Source organism: Scyliorhinus torazame, chromosome 18, assembly GCF_047496885.1.
Source record: "Scyliorhinus torazame isolate Kashiwa2021f chromosome 18, sScyTor2.1, whole genome shotgun sequence".
Classification (NCBI taxonomy): Eukaryota; Metazoa; Chordata; class Chondrichthyes; order Carcharhiniformes; family Scyliorhinidae; genus Scyliorhinus; species Scyliorhinus torazame.
Window position 1 is genome coordinate 25477972 of NC_092724.1, and position 18582 is coordinate 25496553.

Consider the following 18582-nt stretch of genomic DNA (forward strand, 5'->3'; position numbering starts at 1 on the left):
CTGCCATTACTTACCACCTTATGCTACACTAACCTAACCCCCTCCCGCTTCTGCTGATGTTTAATTCTCGGCGAGGAAGTTGACGAATGGTTGCCACCTCCGGGCGAACCCTAACAGAGACCCTCTCATGGTGAACTTAATTTATTCCAGATAGAGGAAGCCTGCCATGGCTCAAAGTCTGGTCTCCGATTTCGGGGGCTTTGAGTCCCTCCATGCCAACAATATACGCCTCCGGGCTACCAGGGAATTAAAGGCCAGAACATCTGCCTCTTTCTTCTCCTGGATTCCCGGGTGCTGCGATACCCCAAAAATCGTCATGTGAGCCCGGTGATCAATCTTAAACTGGATCAGGCTGAGCCTGGCACATGTTGCGATGGCGACCCTACCCAACGCGTCCGCCCACAGGCCTTCCTCCATCCCACCCCCCAGCTCCTCCTCCCACTTAAGCTTCAGCTCCTCGGTCTGTGTCTCCTCCAACCCCATAAGCTCTTTATATATATCCGAGACCCTCCCCTCCCCTATCCGTCCTCTAGAAACCACCCTATCCTGAATCCCCCTGAATGGCAGGAGTGGGAAGGTTGGCACCTGCCTCCGCAAAAAGTCCCGCACCTGTAAATACTGGAGATCATTCCCTCCAGCCAACGCAAATGTCTCCTCCAGCGCCCTCATACTCAGTGTGATAGTCTGTATTAGGGGTACTATGGTACTCAGGTTGATGCTGTAAGACCATTGGTGTGGGAGGTACCTGAGACTGCTATTCTCATTGGTGAAGCCTGCCTGCTGGTTCCGCCCAGTAGGGTGGAGTATAAGAGCCTGTGTCTCCCCAGCAGCTGCATTCTGTACCTGCGCTGCTGGGGGAAACATCTAGTCCAATAAAACCTTCAATTGTCATCCAATCTCGCTCCTGGAGTTATTGATCGTGCATCAATTTATTGGGCTAGATTTTAAAGAATGGAGCTCCGAATCAAGCCGGTGTGTCTGCAACTCAGCCCCCACGCGGCAAACTCAGCGGCAACCTTCAAACACTGTCTGGCGTGCGTCAACAGGTACCTCAGGACGGCCACGGCTGCACCTACGGAGGACCAGAAACTGCAAGCTCTCCATTCGAGGGTGAGCCCAAAGATTTACACCCTCATCGAGGATGCGGACGATTTCGAGGCCGCAATGACCCTGCTGAAAGAACACTATATTCGCCCAGTAAACCAGGTCTAGCGACGAGGCGACAAATCCCCGGGGAATCGCTGGAGGAATTCTACCGTGCGCTCCTGGTGTTAGGTAGGAACTGTGACTGCCCACAGGTTTCAGCCAGCGAACACACAGAACCTTTGATCCAGGACGCATTTGTTGCAGGTATGCTGTCCTCCCAAATTCGCCAACGGCTGCTAGAAAAAGAGGCACTAGACCTCAAGGAGGCAGGGGCCCTTGCTAGCTCCCTGGATGTGGCCTCTCGAAATGCCCGCACTTACGTGCCCGACCGCGCGGCGGCTGCTTGGGCAGCGTGGAACCCCCCCCATGGCCGACTCCAATGCATCCCCCATCCCCCCACAAGCTGTGCTACGTGACTACCAGGCAACCCCCGGGGGCCCCGCTGCTATTTCTGCGGGCAAGCCAAACACCCCAGGCAGCACTGCCCTGCCCGCTCCTCCACCTGCAAAGGGTGCGGCAAAAAGGGCCATTTCGTGGCGGTATGCCAGGCCCGGGCGGTCGCTGCGGTCTCCGGGGGCGAACCGGGGCCGCCACCCCAACTCTCTCCACGAGCCACGTGCGGCCAGCTGGCGCCACCATCTTCCTGTTCCAGAGCCACGTGGGGGCACCGGGCGTCACCATCTTGTTCCCCAGGGACCACGTGTGACGGATGGGCGCCGCCATCTTGCACCCCCCCAGCCATGTGTGACCAGTGGGCGCTGCCATCTTGCCTGGAGTCTCAGGACCCCGATTCGGATGACCACACACCGTCCGAGGAAAACCTCCAACTTTTGCCATGACTTGCCTCGGTGACCCTGGACCAGTCTCGGCCCCGAACGCTCTCAACTGTGACGACGACCGTGCTCATCAATGAGCACAAAACATCCTGCCTGATCGACTCCGGGAGCACAGAGAGCTTTATACACCCCAACACGGTAAGGCGCTGTTCTCTTCCCATCCACCCAGTTAATCAAAAAATCTCCCTGGCCTCACTCTGTAGAGAACAAAGGGTTCTGCACAGCGAACCTTACGGTCCAGGGAAGGGAATTAAAAAATTTCCGCCTCTATGACCTCCCTCACCTCTGCGCTGCCACGCTCCTCGGGTTAGATTTCCAATGTAACCTCCAGAGTTTAACTTTTAAATTCGGCGGCTCTATACCCCCCTCACGTCTGCAGCCTCGCGACCCACAAGATCGATCAGCCTTCCCTTTTTGCGAACCTCACCCCGGACTGCAAACCCGTCGCCACCAGGAGCAGACGGTACAGTGCCCAGGACCGGACCTTCATTTGGTCGGAAATCCAGCGGTTACTGAAGGAAGGTACTATTGAGGCTAGCAACAATCCCTGGAGAGCTCAAGTAGTGGTTGTAAAGACCGGGGAGAAGCATAGGATGGTCATCGATTATAGTCAGACCATCAACAGGTATACGCAGCTCAACGCGTACCCTCTCCCCCGCATATCTGATGTGGTCAATCAGATTGCACAATACAAGGTCTTTTCCACGGTGGATCTAAAATCCGCCTACCACCAGCTCCCCATCCGCCCTAGCGACCGCAAATACACTGCATTCGAAGCAGATGGGCGGCTCTACCATTTCCTAAGGATTCCTTTCGGTGTCACAAATGGAGTATCGGTCTTCCAACAGGAGATGGACCGAATGGCTGACCAGTACGATTTGCGGGCCATGTTTCCGTACCTCGATAACGTCACCATCTGCGGCCACGACCAGCAGGACCACGACACCAACCTCAGAAAATACCTCCATACTGCAAAAATCCTTAATCTAACCTACAACAAGGACAAATGCGTGTTCAGCACCGACCGTCGAGCCATCCTCGGCTACGTAGTGCTCCTCCACTCCGCCCTCCTCTGCCTGCGGAACATAACCCCTCTGCTGGGCTATGTTGTGCAGGACGCAGCACACCACAATGATGCGGCCGATCCTATCTGACGGATACTGGAGGGCGCCCCCAGAGAGGTCCAGGCACCCGAAACGCATTTTGAGCACGCCAAAGCACCTCTCCATCAAACCCCTTGTCGCTGCATGGGCATCATTGTAGCTGTTCTCCGCGTCATTCTGTGGCCTCCGTATAGGCGTCGTCAGCCACGACCGAACGAGTAACCCCTGTCGCCCAGCAACCAGCCCCTCAGCTGGGGGTGGCGTCCCTCGTACATGCCGGGGATGTAAGACCGTGACAACACGTATGAGTCATGTACACTTCCCGGGTACCTGGCGCAGACGTGCAGGATAATCACGCGGTGATTGCAGACCACCTGGATGTTCATGGAATAGGTCCCCTTCCTATTGGTGAACACGGCCCTGTTATCCGCAGGTGGCCACACGCGACGTGCATCCCATCGATTGTGCCCTGGGCCATGGGCATCCTGGCCACGGCAGAGAAGCTCACGGCCCGGGCATCCTGGCTGTCCCGGTCCACAGGGAAGTGGATGTAGCGGTCCGCAATGGCATATAGGGCATCTGTCACTGCCCGGATGCACCGGTGCACTGATGTCTGCGAGATGCCGGACAGGTCCCCACCTGGCGTCTGGAATGACCCCGTGGCATAAAAATTCAGGGCCACCGTAATCTTGACAGACGCGGGGAGAGGGTGTCCCCCCACCAGTGCCACGCGGTGCCAGGTGTGCCGGCAGGTGGCAGATGTGTGCCACAGTTTCCCGGCTCATCCGGAGTCTCCTCCTGCATTCCCGGTCCGTGAGGTCCTGGTACGACAGCTGGGGCCGGTACACACGGGGCCTCCTCGGGTGCCTCCATTACCGTGGCGGAGCAACGTCCTCCTCCGCCTCCTCATGTTCCTCCTCCACTACGTACTCCCCCTGCTCCTTCGCCTCGTCCTGACGGACGGGTGTCCCTCCAGCCTGGGCGGCTGCCGCCTGCCCCTCTGCGGCATGCTCCTCTGCGGCAGCCTGCGCTGCCTCTCTGGCACGCTCCTCCTCCTCCTCCAGGGCAACATGGAGAATAGCGGCTGCCGCCATGGCGGCCAACATCGCTGGCTGATCAGAAAACATGACGGCCTGCGGGGGGGGGGGGAAACGACTACATGTCATCATTACCCGTACACCCCCTCCCCCCAGCCAGGTGGCATGGGCTGCATGGGCGCGACTGTTGGAGGATGGCACCTGGCTAGGCGGACAAACTCCCTTGCCCTCGCACCCCCCGTCCACAGCACTCATCCCCCCCGTCCACATCGCCGGCACCGCCACCCCCCACCCCGTCCTCAGCACTCACCCCTCCCGTACCCGGCACTCACCCCCCCGTACCCGGCACTCACCCCCCTGTACCCGGCACTCACCCCTCCCGTACCCGGCACTCACCCCCCTGTACCCGGCACTCACCCCTCCCGTACCCGGCACTCACCCCCCCCCGTACCCGGCACTCACTCCCCCCTACCCGGCACTCACCCCCCCGTACCCGGCACTCACCCCCCCGTACCCGGCACTCACCCCCCCCCTACCCGGCACTCACCCCCCCCGTACCCGGCACTCACCCCCCCTCCCCGCCAACACCCCCCCCGTACCCGGAAGTCACCCCCCCCTCCCCGGCAGTCATCCCCACGTCCCCGGTACTCATCCCCCCGTGCCTGGCACTCACCCCCCCATACCGGCACTCATCCCCCCGACCACGGCACTCATCCCCCCCGTACCCGGCACTCACCCCCCTGTCCCCAGCACTCATCCCCCCGTACCCGGCACTCATCCTCCCGTCCCCGGCACTCATCTCCCCGTACCCGGCACTCATCCCCACGTCCCCGGCACTCATCCCCCCGTGCCCGGCACTCACCCCCCCCCGTACCCGGCACTCATCCCCCCGACCCCGGCACTCATCACCTCGTGCCCGGCACTCACCCCCCTGTCCCCGGCACTCATCCCCCCCGACCCCGGCACTCATCCCCCCGTACCCGGCACTCACCCCCCTGTCCCTGGCACTCATCCCCCCCGTACCCGGTACTCATCCTCCCGTCCCCGGCACTCATCCCTCCCATACCCGGCACTCACCCCCCTGTCCCCAGCACTCATCCCCCCCGTACCCGGCACTCATCCTCCCGTACCCGGCACTCATCCCCCCATCCCCGGCGCTCATCTCCCCGTACCCGGCAGGCACTCATCCCCCCCGTACCCGGCACTCACCCCCCTGTCTCCGGCACTCATCCCCCCGTACCCGGCACTCATCCCCCCGTCCCCGGCACTCATCCCTCCCATACCCGGCACTCATCCTCCCGTCCCCGGCACTCATCTCCCCGTACCCGGCACTCATCCCCCATCCCCGGCGCTCATCTCCCCATACCCGGCGCTCATCTCCCCATACCCGGCACTCATCTCCCCGTACCCGGCAGGCACTCATCCCCCCCGTACCCGGCACTCACCCCCCTGTCTCCGGCACTCATCCCCCCGTACCCGGCGCTCATCCCCCCGTACCCGGCGCTCACCCCCCCGTACCCGGCACTCATTCCCCCATCCCCGGCGCTCATCTCCCCGTACCTGGCGCTCACCCCCCCGTACCCGGCACTCATCCCCCCATCCCCGGCGCTCATCTCCCCGTACCCGGCGCTCACCCCCCCGTACCCGGCACTCACCCCTCCGTACCCGGCACTCATCCTCCCCGTACCCGGCACTCAACGTCCCATCCCCGGCACTCCCCCCCCCCCCCCCCAACCCGGCACTCACCACCCCCGTACCCGGCACTCACCCCTCCGTACCCGGCACTCATCACCCCGTACCCGGCACTCATCCCCCCATCCCCGGCACTCACCCCCCCCCACCCGGCACTCACCCCCCCCCCCCCCGTACCCGGCACTCATCCCCCCATCCCCGGCACTCACCTCCCCCCTACCCGGCACTCATCCCACCCGTCCCCCTCACAGGCACTCATCCCCCCCGTACCTGGCACTCCCCGAAGCCCACCCAACCCCCCCGCCGCACACACACCCACACACACCTCTCCCCCACACGCACAGACTGCGGCTACGCCATCACCTCTCCTGCGGCCACCCCCCAGGCCGTGACCGACCTCCAGGCTGGACGGCGTCAGCCATCAGCACTGGTTGACGCCGTTAAAAAGGTGTTTTGATTTACGCCGACGTGACCACCGGACTTCGGCCCTTCCGGCCGGGAGAATATGGGCAGCCCCGGAGTCCATTGTCTCCCGCCCGCCCCTGCCATTCTCCGAGGCGGGCGGCGCGATTGACTTTGGAGAATTCGGCGGGCGGCGGGGGCGGGATACACGCCAGCCCCCGGCGATTCTCCGACCCGGTGTGGGGTCGGAGAATCCCGCCCAAGATCTTACGGTGGAGGATCGAGCTCTCCACCTACAACTACGAGATCTTGTATCGTCCCGGGAAGCTAAATGAGCCTCCTGATGCCCTATCCCACGGCACATGTGCCAACGCACAAATGGACCGACTCCGGACCCTCCACGAGGACTTCTGCTACCCGGGGGTCACTCGATTCTTCCATTTCATTAAGACCCGCAACCTGCCCTACTCCATCGAGGAGGTCAGGACAGCCACCAGGAACTGCCAAATCTGCGCGGAGTGCAAGCCGCACTTCAACAGGCCAGAGAAAGCGCACCTGATAAAGGCTTCCCGTCCCTTTGAACGCCTCAGTATGGACTTCAAAGGGCCCCTCCCCTCCACCGACCGCAATACGTACTTCCTGAACGTGATTGATGAATACTCCCGGTTCCCATTCGCCACCCGCTGCCCCGACATGACCGCAGCCACCGTCATCAAGGCCCTCCACAGTATCCTTACACTGTTCGGATTCCCCGCCTACATACAGAGCGATAGGGGTTCCTCCTTTATGAGCGACGAACTGCGTCAATTCCTGCTCAGCAAGGGCATTGCCTCGAGCAGGACGACCAGTTACAACCCCCGGGGAAACGGATAGGTAGAGAGGGAGAACGGAACAGTCTGGAAGACCGTCCTACTGGCCCTACGGTCCAGGAATCTCCCAGTCTCCCGCTGGCAGGAGGTCCTTCCGGATGCACCCCTCTCCATCCGATCACTGCTGTGTACCACGACCAACCAGACACCTCATGAATGTCTCCTTGTCTTCCCCAGGAAGTCCTCCTCTGGGACCTCGCTACCGACCTGGCTGGCAGCTCCCGGGCCCATCCTGCTCCACAAACACGTGCGGGTGCGCAAGTCGGACCCATTGGTCGAGAGGGTCCACCTCCTTCACGCTAACCCTCAATACGCCTACGTGGCGTACCCCGACGGCCGGCAGGATACGGTCTCCCTATGGGACCTGGCACCCGCTGGGTCCCCACCCACACCCCCATCACCAAACCCACCCTCCCTCCCACCGGCGCACCCCACAGCCGCCCCCTTCCCAGGTGGATCGGTTCTCCCTCTGGTCCCATCTAGGGGTGATGAAGCTGCCGAAGAGGCCGAAGCCACGCTCCCGGAGCCATGGATGCCCGAGCCGGCACCTGCATCACTGCCGAAGCTGCGACGATCGCAGAGGACGACCAGGGCCCCCGACCGACTAATTGCTTCATTTTGAATGTAAATAAATACTGTAAATAGTTGCGACATGCAATGAGGCAAAACATTGTACTAATGTATTCCGGGTACCACCATAACCTCAACCTCTACCACTGTATAACGCGAGACCACCACCCCCGCTGGACTCTTTTTTAACAGGGGGTGAATGTGGCAGTCGATATTAGGGGTATAACAGTACTCAGGTTGATGCTGGAAGACCATTGGTGTGGGAGGTACCTGAGACAGCAATATCATTGGTGAAGCCTGCCTGCTGGTTCCGCCCAGTAAGGCGGAGTATAAGAGTCTGTGTCTCCCCAGCAGCTGCATTCTGTACCTGTGCTGTGGGGGAAACATCTGGTCCAATAAAGCCTTCAATTGTCATCCAATCTCGCTTCTGGAGTTATTGATCGAGCATCACTCGGGAAGCTTCCCTCTATGAACAAGTCCCCCATCCTCACTATTCCCGCTCTCCGGCAAATACAGACCCCCCCCCATCCATCCTCCCCAGGGCAAACCTATGGTTAGCACAGATTGGGGACCACACCGATGCCCCCTCTGCCCCCACATGTCTCCTCCACTGCCCCCAGATTCGCAGGGTCGCCACCAGCACCAGACTGGTGGAGTAATGCGCGGCGGGAACGGCAGGGGCGCTGTCACTAGTGCCCCTAAACTTGTGCCCTTACACGAAGACGCCTCCATGCGCACCCACGCCGGCTCCCCCCCCCCCCCCCCCCCCACCAGCCACCTCCTCACCATGGCTATGTTGGCCGCCCAGTAGTAATTATTGAAATTCGGCAGCGCCAGCCCTTCATCCCCCTGGTTCTGTTCCAGCATTGCCCTCTTCACCTGTAGGAGCTTCCCCACCCCTCACACAAAGCCCACAATAATCTTATTAATCCGCTTGAAAAAGGAACACGGGATGAAAATGGGGAGGCACTGGAAAATGAAGAGAAACTTCGGGAGGACCGTCATTTTTAACGACTGCACCCTACCCGCCAGAGACAGAGGGAGCGCGTCCCATCTCCGGAAATCCTCCTTCATCTGGTCCACCAACCGGGCCAGGTTCAATTTGTGTAGCCTATCCCAATCCCTCGCCAGCTGAATACCCAAGTATCTAAAACTGTCCTTCACCACTCTGAACGGTAATTCCCCCAATCGCCTCTCCTGACCCTTCGCCTGCACCACAGCAGCTTGCTCTTCCCCATACTGAGCTGTCTGTGTTTAAACGTGGCCTGTCCAAAGTCTCATCAGGCCTGGCTGCTCAACTGTTGGCTGCTGCCGAAGTTAGATTGTCCAGTTCTGTATCTGGCCTAGCTTTACAGGCCGTTAGTCACTTGGACACAAGGTGAAAGAGAGTTGAGACATATGAAAGATCTGAGCAAAGAAACGGAGCAGGAAATTGTCATTGAAAAGATTGGGGAGTATTAAACACTAATAGCAATCTGTGATTCTAATGTTTCAGTTTCTTTTTGTCTGTATAGAGTTCTCAGGACACATTGATCTTGGAAGAGGTTTAGCCCTTGTTCCTATTCCAACAAAGGTATCAAAGAATCAGGAGTACGTTTTAAACAAATCAGGAAAGTATCACCTAACCAGCACCATCACCACAGCCGTGACCCCTGCCCTTTATATCATCATCTTTCTCATTGGCCTTCCAACCAATGGGATGGCTGTGTACAATCTCATCACCAAGGTCCAGCGGTTGCCATCCACCATCTTCCTGATCAACCTGGCCACCGCCGACCTTCTGCTGATCCTGGTGCTGCCGTTCAAGATCTCCTACCACCTCCTGGGCAACGACTGGCTCTTTGGCGAGGGTCTCTGTCGGGCGATGACCGCCTTCTTCTACGGGAACATGTACTGCTCCATCCTGCTGCTCACCTTCATCAGCATCGACAGATACTTCGCTCTGGTGCGTCCATTCTTCTCCAGGCGCTTCAGGGACAATGGGTTTGCTGTTTGTTGTTGTTCGTTGATCTGGCTGATAGTCACAGCCTCCATGATACCGTTTCTCACCCAGCAGCAGACATACCTGATCCAGGACCTGAACGTCACCACCTGTCACGATGCTTTGCCAAGAGAATTGCAGTCCGGTTATTTCTTTTACTACTTTGTGTGTTTAGTCGTGTTTGAGTTCCTTATTCCGTGTTTTGTCACTCTATTCTGCTACGTGTCCATAATCAAAAAGCTGATGATAAATAATGGCAAATATGCTAAAGCCATAAGAGCCATGGTATTGGTGCTGATTGTGTATTTGGTCTGTTTCACTCCCAGTAACATAATCCTGCTCATCCATCATTCAGAGCATCGCCTGTGGGACAGCAGTGAGCTGTATTTATTCTACATGCTCTGCCTGGTGCTGAGCACCTTCAATAACTGCATCGACCCGTTCATTTACTATTACATCTCGGATGAGTTCAGGGACAAGGTGAGAAGCATAAGATTGCTCAGTAAGGTTAAGAAGGGTGCAGGGTCCAAGAAAACACTGATTCACACAGACAGCTCATCAGCACCCAAGGCCATGGCATCCACAAAGGGTGTTTAAATGGAATGGGAGTGAATGGAAATGTGTGGAAAGGTTTGGATCAGGAGAAACCGAGGGATTCAGAGCGGGAATTTCCTGAGAGTCAAATAGAGGAAGATAATCCATCAAAGTAGGGCCAACCCAATTCTGGGCTTAATAAATTGAGAGACAGAATGCATGAGTAAGGAAAGAATTATCGAGGTCCAGTGACAGTTTGTGAGCTGTGTCCAGTTTGGGACTGGGTACAGAGTGTGGTCAATGCAAACTCGCCAACATTAGACACTGGCGTGGCAGGAGGCTTTATCAGGAGGGGATTTGACAGAGTTCTCAACATTAAGAAAGGTTTTGTAGAGGCAGATTGGGAAAGACCATTTTCTCTGGATGGGGAATAAGTGACAAGGGATTGCCTTAAAATGACCACAAAGGCAATAGAAGGAATGTCGTTAGTTGTTGGAGCAGTATCCTGCTGCAGGAAATGGTGAGGCAGAAACCATCCCACCTGCAAACAGAAATATTTGGATCTGAGGACTAGGAGAGAGTATGGGGCAGATTAGTCTGGGATTGATGCAGGGCTATGTGGAGAGAGTTGGGGCAGTGGGATTAAACTGGTATTATTACAGGGCTATGGGGAGAGAGTGGGGCAGTGGGATTACCTTGGGATTGATACAGGGCTTTGGGGAGAGAACGTGGGGCAGTGGGATTAGTTTGGGATTGATACAGGGCTTTGGGGAGAGAACGTGGAGCAGTGGGATTAGTTTGGGATTGATACAGGGCTGAGGAGGGAGAGAGGGGCAGTGGGATTAGTTTGGGATTGATACAGGGCTATGGGAAGAGAGTGGGCCAGTGGGATTAGTTTGGTATTGATAAAGGGCTATATGGAGAGAGTGGGGCAGTGAGATTAGTTTGGGACTGATACAGGACAATGGGGAGAGAGAGTGGGCCAGTGGGATTAGTTTGGGATTGATACAGGACAATGGGGAGAGAGAGTGGGCTAGTGGGATTAGTTTGGGATTGATAAAGGGCTATATGGAGAGAGTGGGGCAGTGAGATTAGTTTGGGACTGATACAGGACAATGGGGAGAGAGAGTGGGGCAGTGGGGTTAGTTTGGGATTGATACACGGCTATGGGGAGAGAGTGGGCCAGTGGGATTAGTTTGGTATTGATAAAGGGCAAATGGAGAGTGGGGCAGTGGGATTAGTTTTGGATTGATACAGGCTATGGGTAGAGGGTTGGGCCATTGAGAATAGTTTGAGATTGATACAGAGTTTATGAGGAGAGAGTTGGGGCAGTGGGATTCGTTTGTGATTGATACAGGGCTATGGGGGAGAGTGGGGCAGTGGGATTAGTTTGGGATTGATACAGGGCTATGTGGAGAGAGTGGGGCAGTGGAATTAGTTTGGGATTGATACAGGGCTATGTGGAGAGAGTGGGGCAGTGGGATTAGTTTGGGATTGATACAGGGCTATGGGGGAGAGTGGGGCAGTGGGATTCGTTTGCGATTGATACAGGGCTATGGGGAGAGAGGGACCTGTTGGATTAGCTTAGGATTGATACAGGACTATGGGGAGAGAGAGTGGGGCAGTGGGATTGGTTTTGGATTGATTCAGGGGTATGGGGAGAGAGAGTGGAGCAGTGGGATTAGTTTGGGATTAATACAGGGCCATGGGGAGAGCGAGTGGGGGATTAGTTTGGGATTGATACAGGGCTATGTGGAGAGAGTGGGGCAGTGGAATTAGTTTGGGATTGATACAGGGCTATGTGGAGAGAGTGGGGCAGTGGGATTAGTCTGGGATTGATACAGGGCTATGGGGGAGAGTGGGGCAGTGGGATTTGTTTGGGATTGATACAGGGCTATGGGGAGAGAGTGGGGCAGTGGGATTAGTTTGGGATTGATACAGGGCTATGGGGGAGAGTGGGGCAGTGGGATTAGTTTGGGATTGATACAGGGCTATGGGGAGAGAGTGGGGCAGTGGGATTAGTTTGGGATTGATACAGGGCTATGGGGAGATGGTGGGGCAGTGGGATTAGTTTGGGATTGATACAGGGCAATGGGGAGAGAGTGGGGCAGTGGGAATAGTTTGGGATTGATACAGGGATATGGGGTGAGAGTGGGGCAGTGGGAATAGTTTGGGATTGATACAGAGTTTATGAGGAGAGAGTGGGCCAGTGGGATTAATTTGAGGATTTGGGCTTTGCCTACATTTGTGCTGTGATTATTTATAGTTCCAACATTTATATTGATAAATTTCTGTGTAACTCTGTGATGATATTACTCCAGGATCTGGTCACTCAGTTACTGTGGAAGAAATTATTCTCCCTAATACTTCAAAATGCTTTCTGGAATTATTTTTGGTTTCCCCAGGTGGTGCTCTGAGATCAATATCTCATCTTCACCGACACTTCAGAGAGAGACAAATGCACCAGTAAACCAGATTCTACATCTAGCAGAGGATCCCAAACTCCTGGAGCCCCATTCACTTCTGCCATATCTCAGACTCACTCTCTACTGCTGAAGCTAGGATTATTACTCCATGTGTCACCGCCAAGAGCAGCTAAACCCCATTCAGCCTCCTCGCTTCTGCTAAATATTACAGGGTAAATTCCCATGGGAATTCCTCTATTGGAAGATTTCCGGGAACCCTAGTTAGATGAAATGTCGTCTTTGATGTCAGTAATGACAAAGCGACTCCTTGTGCCTCAGAGTTAATCCCTTGTCTGTATCTTAATCCCAAAAGAAGAAACTGAGATTCCCAAGGCTCCTGAGAAATGGCTGGGTTTAAAATCACCCCTCAAATAATTTATCGAGCTGGTTAGTTACTTCGTCACCAGTATTCGGTTAGCTTTATATTTTTACGATTGTATTTATAGTATTTTTGCTATTAATATGACAGATGATTTATAATTTGATATATTAAAATAAATTTGCTCATCATGCCTTCTCCTTGTAACTTTTCTCGATGGAACTCTAATCCTTTTTTGTTTACTCCTGCTCAGTTTTGCCAGGCTGGTTTTGGAAAATTTTGTTCTCATTTCGGCAAGTTTTACAATGTAACTGTGTTCAAACCTTGTACGTGGAGTTTTAATGAGCTGCTGCTAATATGTGGGCAACAGAGCTCCCATCAGTGCAGCTCGGGGTCTGAACCATTCTCTTTTTTTTCAAATGTATTTTATTACAAACATGTATCAAAACAGGTTACAGCGAACAAACACCCCGGGAAACATGCTTCCCGCCAATCAACTATACAGTCTGTACAGATGTTTCCTCTGTTTCACCCCCCCGCCCCTCACCCGTGACAAACAGCCCCTCAAACACGGTCACTAACATCCATCACCTTTCCTCAAACCCCTCTGAAGAACCCCTTAACTCATACTTTATCTTCTCTAATCGCAGGAAGTCGGACAGGTCACCCAACCCGGTGGCGATGCCGACCGCCACTCCAGCAAAATTCACCGTCGTGCAATCAGAGAGGCGAAGGCCAAGACATCGGCCTTCCTCCTCTCCATGAGCTCCGGCTTCTCTGAGACCCCAAATATCGCCACCAAAGGGTCCGTATCTACTTCCTCCTCCACTACCCTGGCTAAGTCCGCGAACACTCCCGCCCAGAATCTTCCCAATTTTCGCAACCCCAAAACATGTGCGTGTGATTCGCTGGCCCCCGCCCACACCTCTCCACTCATCTGCTACCCCCTGAAAGAACCCGCTCATTCTCGCCCTAGTCATATGCACCCTGTGCACCACCTTAAACTGTATCAGGCTCATCCTTGCACAGGAGGAGGTCCCGTTTACCCTACGCAGTGCCTCACTCCATACTTCCCAATTGATCTCCTCTCCCAACTCTGCTTCCCATTTCTCCTTGATCTTCACCACCCGCTCGCTTGCTTATTCCCCCAGCCACCTGTAAATATCCCCACTTCTTCCCTCCCCTTCCACATCCGGGAGCAGCAGTTGCTCCAGCAGGGTGTATGGGTCTGAATCATTTTCATTAGTCGAAAATCATCTGCCCCATAAAGCAGCAGTCAAAGTTCGCCGTTCGAGGTTAAGGAGGGCAGGAGTCGCCAGGGAAGGTCACGGGCTCATGTCTTGAAGTGGAGGGGTCAAGCCTGGTAGTAATATCATTCCAATCCTCTTCTGTGTGACCCCACCAAACATCATCCTGCTCCTCACTACACCTCACCCATTCTCTGAGCTCAGGCACGCACTGACCAATTGCATTAGTCTGAGAATTTGTGCCTCTGGTCCGGCGTAAGGTGATTGGCCACATTCAAACATCCTTTCCTTAATATTCTTATCGTTAAAAAAAAAACACCATTGAGGGCAACACGTATCGTGGTTCTTTACCTCCCCTCGGTGGAAATCCAACAATCCTCTGCGGAGAATGTGACCTCCAAATCATTTGTTGAGTGAGCATGAGGGATGGGGGGACCTCCTGTCACTGTTGCACCTGGAGAGCTTCCTATCACTGCTGGATCAGAGATCTTCCTATCATTGTTCAATCAGGAGAACTTCCTGTCACTGCTAAATCTGGAGAACTTCCTGTCGCTGCTGTCATAATATACATCAGTACATTATGGTGCAATCACATACACACACTGATGGACATGCAGTAGGACCAACCAGCATACATAACACTGCAGCCAATCACCAGTGAGAGAACAAGCACTATAAAGACAGGGGACAGGAGAGTTCCCACTCATTCTAGCAGCAGCCAGCTCAGAGCACAGAGCTCACAGCCTGCATCACAGACATTCACCATGTGCTGAGTGCTTCACCATAGCTAGTGATAGGAGAGGGTCCACAGTTAAGCTGGAATTGTTTATACCCACATTTACAGTATGTTAGCATAGTTGAACAGTTAATAAAATAGCGTTACACCACTTCCAGCATTGTTGGCTTGTTTGTAAACCAGAACACCCAACACGACAACTGCTAAATCAGGGGAACTTCCTGTCACTGCTAGATCTGGAGAAATTCCTGTCACTGCTAGATCTGGAGAACTTCCTGTCACTGCTAGATCTGGAGAAATTCCGGTCGCTGCTAGACCAGGAGATCTTCCTATCACTGCTAGATCTGGAGAACTTCCGATCGCTGCTAGATCTGCAGAACTTCCTGTCACTGCTAGACCTGGAGATCTTCCTGTCACTTCTAAATCTAGAGAACCTCCAGTCACCGCTAGATTTGGAGATCTTCTTATCACTGCTAGACCTGGAGATCTCCCAATCACTGCTAGATCTGGAGAATTACCTGTCACTGCTAGATTTGGAGAACTTCTTGTCACTGCTAGATCTGGAGAACTTCCTGTCACTGCTAGATCTGGAGAACTTCCTGACACTGCTAAATCTGGAGAACTTCCTGTCACTGCTAGATCTGGAGAACTTCCTGTCACTGCTAGACCTGGAGATCTTCCTGATACTGCTAAATCTGGAGAACGTCCTGTCACTGCTAGATCTGGAGAGCTTCCTGTCACAGCTAAATCTGGAGAACATCCTGTCACTGCTAGGTCTGGAGACCTTTTTGTCATTGCTAGATCTGGAGAATTACCTGTCACTGCTAGATTTGGAGAACTTCCTGTCACTGCTAGATCTGGAGATCTTCCTATCACTGCTAGATCTGGAGAACTTCCGGTGACTGCTAGACCTGGAGATCTTCCTATCACTGCTAGATCTGGAGAACTTCCTTCCACTGCTGGATCTAGAGAACTTCCTGTCACTTCTAAATCTGGAGAACGTCCTGTCACCGCTAGATCTGGAGATCTTCCTATCACTGCTAGATCTGGAGAACTTCCGGTCACTGCTAGACCTGGAGATCTCCCAATCACTGCTAGATCTGGAGAATTACCTGTCACTGCAAGATATGGAGAACTTCTTGTCACTGCTAGATCTGGAGAACTTCCTGTCACTGCTTGATCTGGAGGACTTCCTGACACTGCTAGACTTGGAGATCTTCCTATCACTGCTAAATCTGGAGAACCTCCTGTCAGTGCTAGATCTGGAGAACTTCATAGATTATCATAGAATTTACAGTGCAGAAGGAGGCCATTCGGCCCATCGAGTCTGCACCGGCTTTTGGAAAGAGCACCCTACCCAAGGTCAACACCTCCACCCTATCCCCATAACCCAGTAAACCCACCCAACACTAAGGGCAATTTTTGACACTAAGGGCAATTTATCATGGCCAATCCACCTAACCTGCACATCTTTGGACTGTGGGAGGAAACCGGAGTACCCGGAGGAAACCCACGCACACACGGGGAGGATGTGCAGACTCCGCACAGACAGTGACCCAAGCCGGAATCGAACCTGGGACCCTGGAGCTGTGAAGCAATTGTGCTATCCACAATGCTACCGTGCTGCCCCAATCTTCCAGTCACTGCTAGATGTGGAGAGCTTCCTGTCACAGCTAAATCTGGAGAACTTCCTGTCACTGCTAAACCTGGAGATATTCCTATCACTGCTAAATCTGGAGATCTTCCTGTCACTGCTAGGTCTGGAGAACTTCCTGTCGCTGCTAGATCTGGAGAACTTCCTGTCACTGCTAGACCTGGAGATCTTCCTATCACTGCTAAATCTGGAGAACCTCCTGTCAGTGCTAGATATGGAGAACTTCCTATCAATGCTAGATATGGAGAACTTCCTGTCACTGCTAAATCTGGATAACCTCCTGTCACTGCTAGTTCTGGAGATCTTCTGGTCACTGCTAGACCTGGAGATCTCCCAATCACTGCTAGATCTGGAGAATTACCTGTCACTGCTAGATATGGAGAACTTCTTGTCACTGCTTGATCTGGAGAACTTCCTGTCACTGCTTGATCTGGAGAACTTCCTGACACTGCTAGACTTGGAGATCTTCCTATCACTGCTAAATCTGGAGAACCTCCTGTCAGTGCTAGATCTGGAGAACTTCCAGTCACTACTAGATGTGTAGAGCTTCCTGTCACAGCTAAATCTGGAGAACTTCCTGTCAGTGCTAAACCTGGATATATCCCTATCACTGCTAAATCTGGAGATCTTCCTGTCACTGCTAGGTCTGGAGAACTTCCTGTCGCTGCTAAATCTGGATAACCTCCTGTCACTGCTAGTTCTGGAGAACTTCCTGTCACCGCTAGATCTGGAGATCTTCCTATCACTGCTAGATCTGGAGAACCGCCTGTCACTGCTAAATCTGGAGAACTTCATGTCACTGCTAGATGTGGAGAGCTTCCTTTCATAGCTAAATCTGGAGAACTTACTGTCACTGCTAAACCTGGAGATCATCCTATCACTGCTAAATCTGGAGATCTTCCTGTCACTGCTAGATCTGGAGAACTTCCTGTCGCTGCTAGACCTGGAGATCTTCCTATCACTGCTAAATCTCGAGAACCTCCTGTCACTGCTAGATCTGGAGAACTTCCTATCACTGCTAGATCTGGAGAACTTCCTGTCACTGCTAAATCTTGATAACCTCCTGTCACTGCTAGTACTGGAGAACTTCCTGTCACTGCTAGACCTGGAGATCTTCCTGTCACTTCTAGATCTGGAGAACTTCCTGTCACTGCTGGATCTGGAGAACTTCCTGACACTGCTACAATCTGGAGAACGTCCTGTCACTGCTAAATCTGGAGAACTTCCTGTCACTGCTAGATCTGGAGAACTTCCTGTCACTGCTAAATTTGGAGAAATTCCTGTCACTGCTATATCTGGAGAACTTCCTGTCACTGCCAAATCTGGAGATCTTCCTGTCACTGCTAGATCTGGAGAACTTAATGTCACTGCTAGATCTGGACACCTTCCTGTCACTGCTAGATCTGGAGATCTTCCTGTCACAGCGAGATCTGGAGAACTTCCTGTCACTGCTAGATCTGGAGAACTTCCTGACACTGCTAGACCTGGAGATGTTCCTATCTCTGCTAGATCTGGAGAATGTCCTGTCACTGCTAGACCTGGAGATCTTCCTATCACTGCTAGGTCTGGAGAACTTCCGATCGCTGCTAGATCTGGAGATCTACCTGACACTGCTAAATCTGGAGAACTTCCTGTCACTGCTAAATCTGGAGAACTTCCTGTCACTGCTAGATGTGGAGAGCTTCCTTTCACAGCTAAATCTGGAGAACTTACTGTCACTGCTAAACCTGGAGATCATCCTATCACTGCTAAATCTGGAGATCTTCCTGTCACTGCAAGATCTGGAGAACTTCCTGTCGCTGCTAGACCTGGAGATCTTCCTATCACTGATAAATCTGGAGAACCTCCTGTCACTGCTAGATCTGGAGAACTTCCTATCACTGCTAGATCTGGAGAACTTCCTGTCACTGCTAAATCTTGATAACCCCCTGTCACTGCTAGTACTGGAGAACTTCCTGTCACTGCTAGACCTGGAGATCTTCCTGTCACTT

General features: G+C 53.9%; 1 protein-coding gene across 1 annotated transcript in view; it reads left to right on the forward strand.

Moving 5' to 3' along the window:
* LOC140395053 (proteinase-activated receptor 3-like) overlaps window positions 1-12009 on the forward strand; it is a 30366-nt gene extending 18357 nt beyond the window's left edge. The window contains exon 2 of the mRNA XM_072482406.1: window positions 9170-12009. Coding sequence (XP_072338507.1) covers window positions 9170-10233 — 1064 coding nt within the window. The 3' untranslated portion in view covers window positions 10234-12009. The remainder of the gene's footprint in view (window positions 1-9169) is intronic.
* Window positions 12010-18582: the final 6573 nt, after the last annotated feature.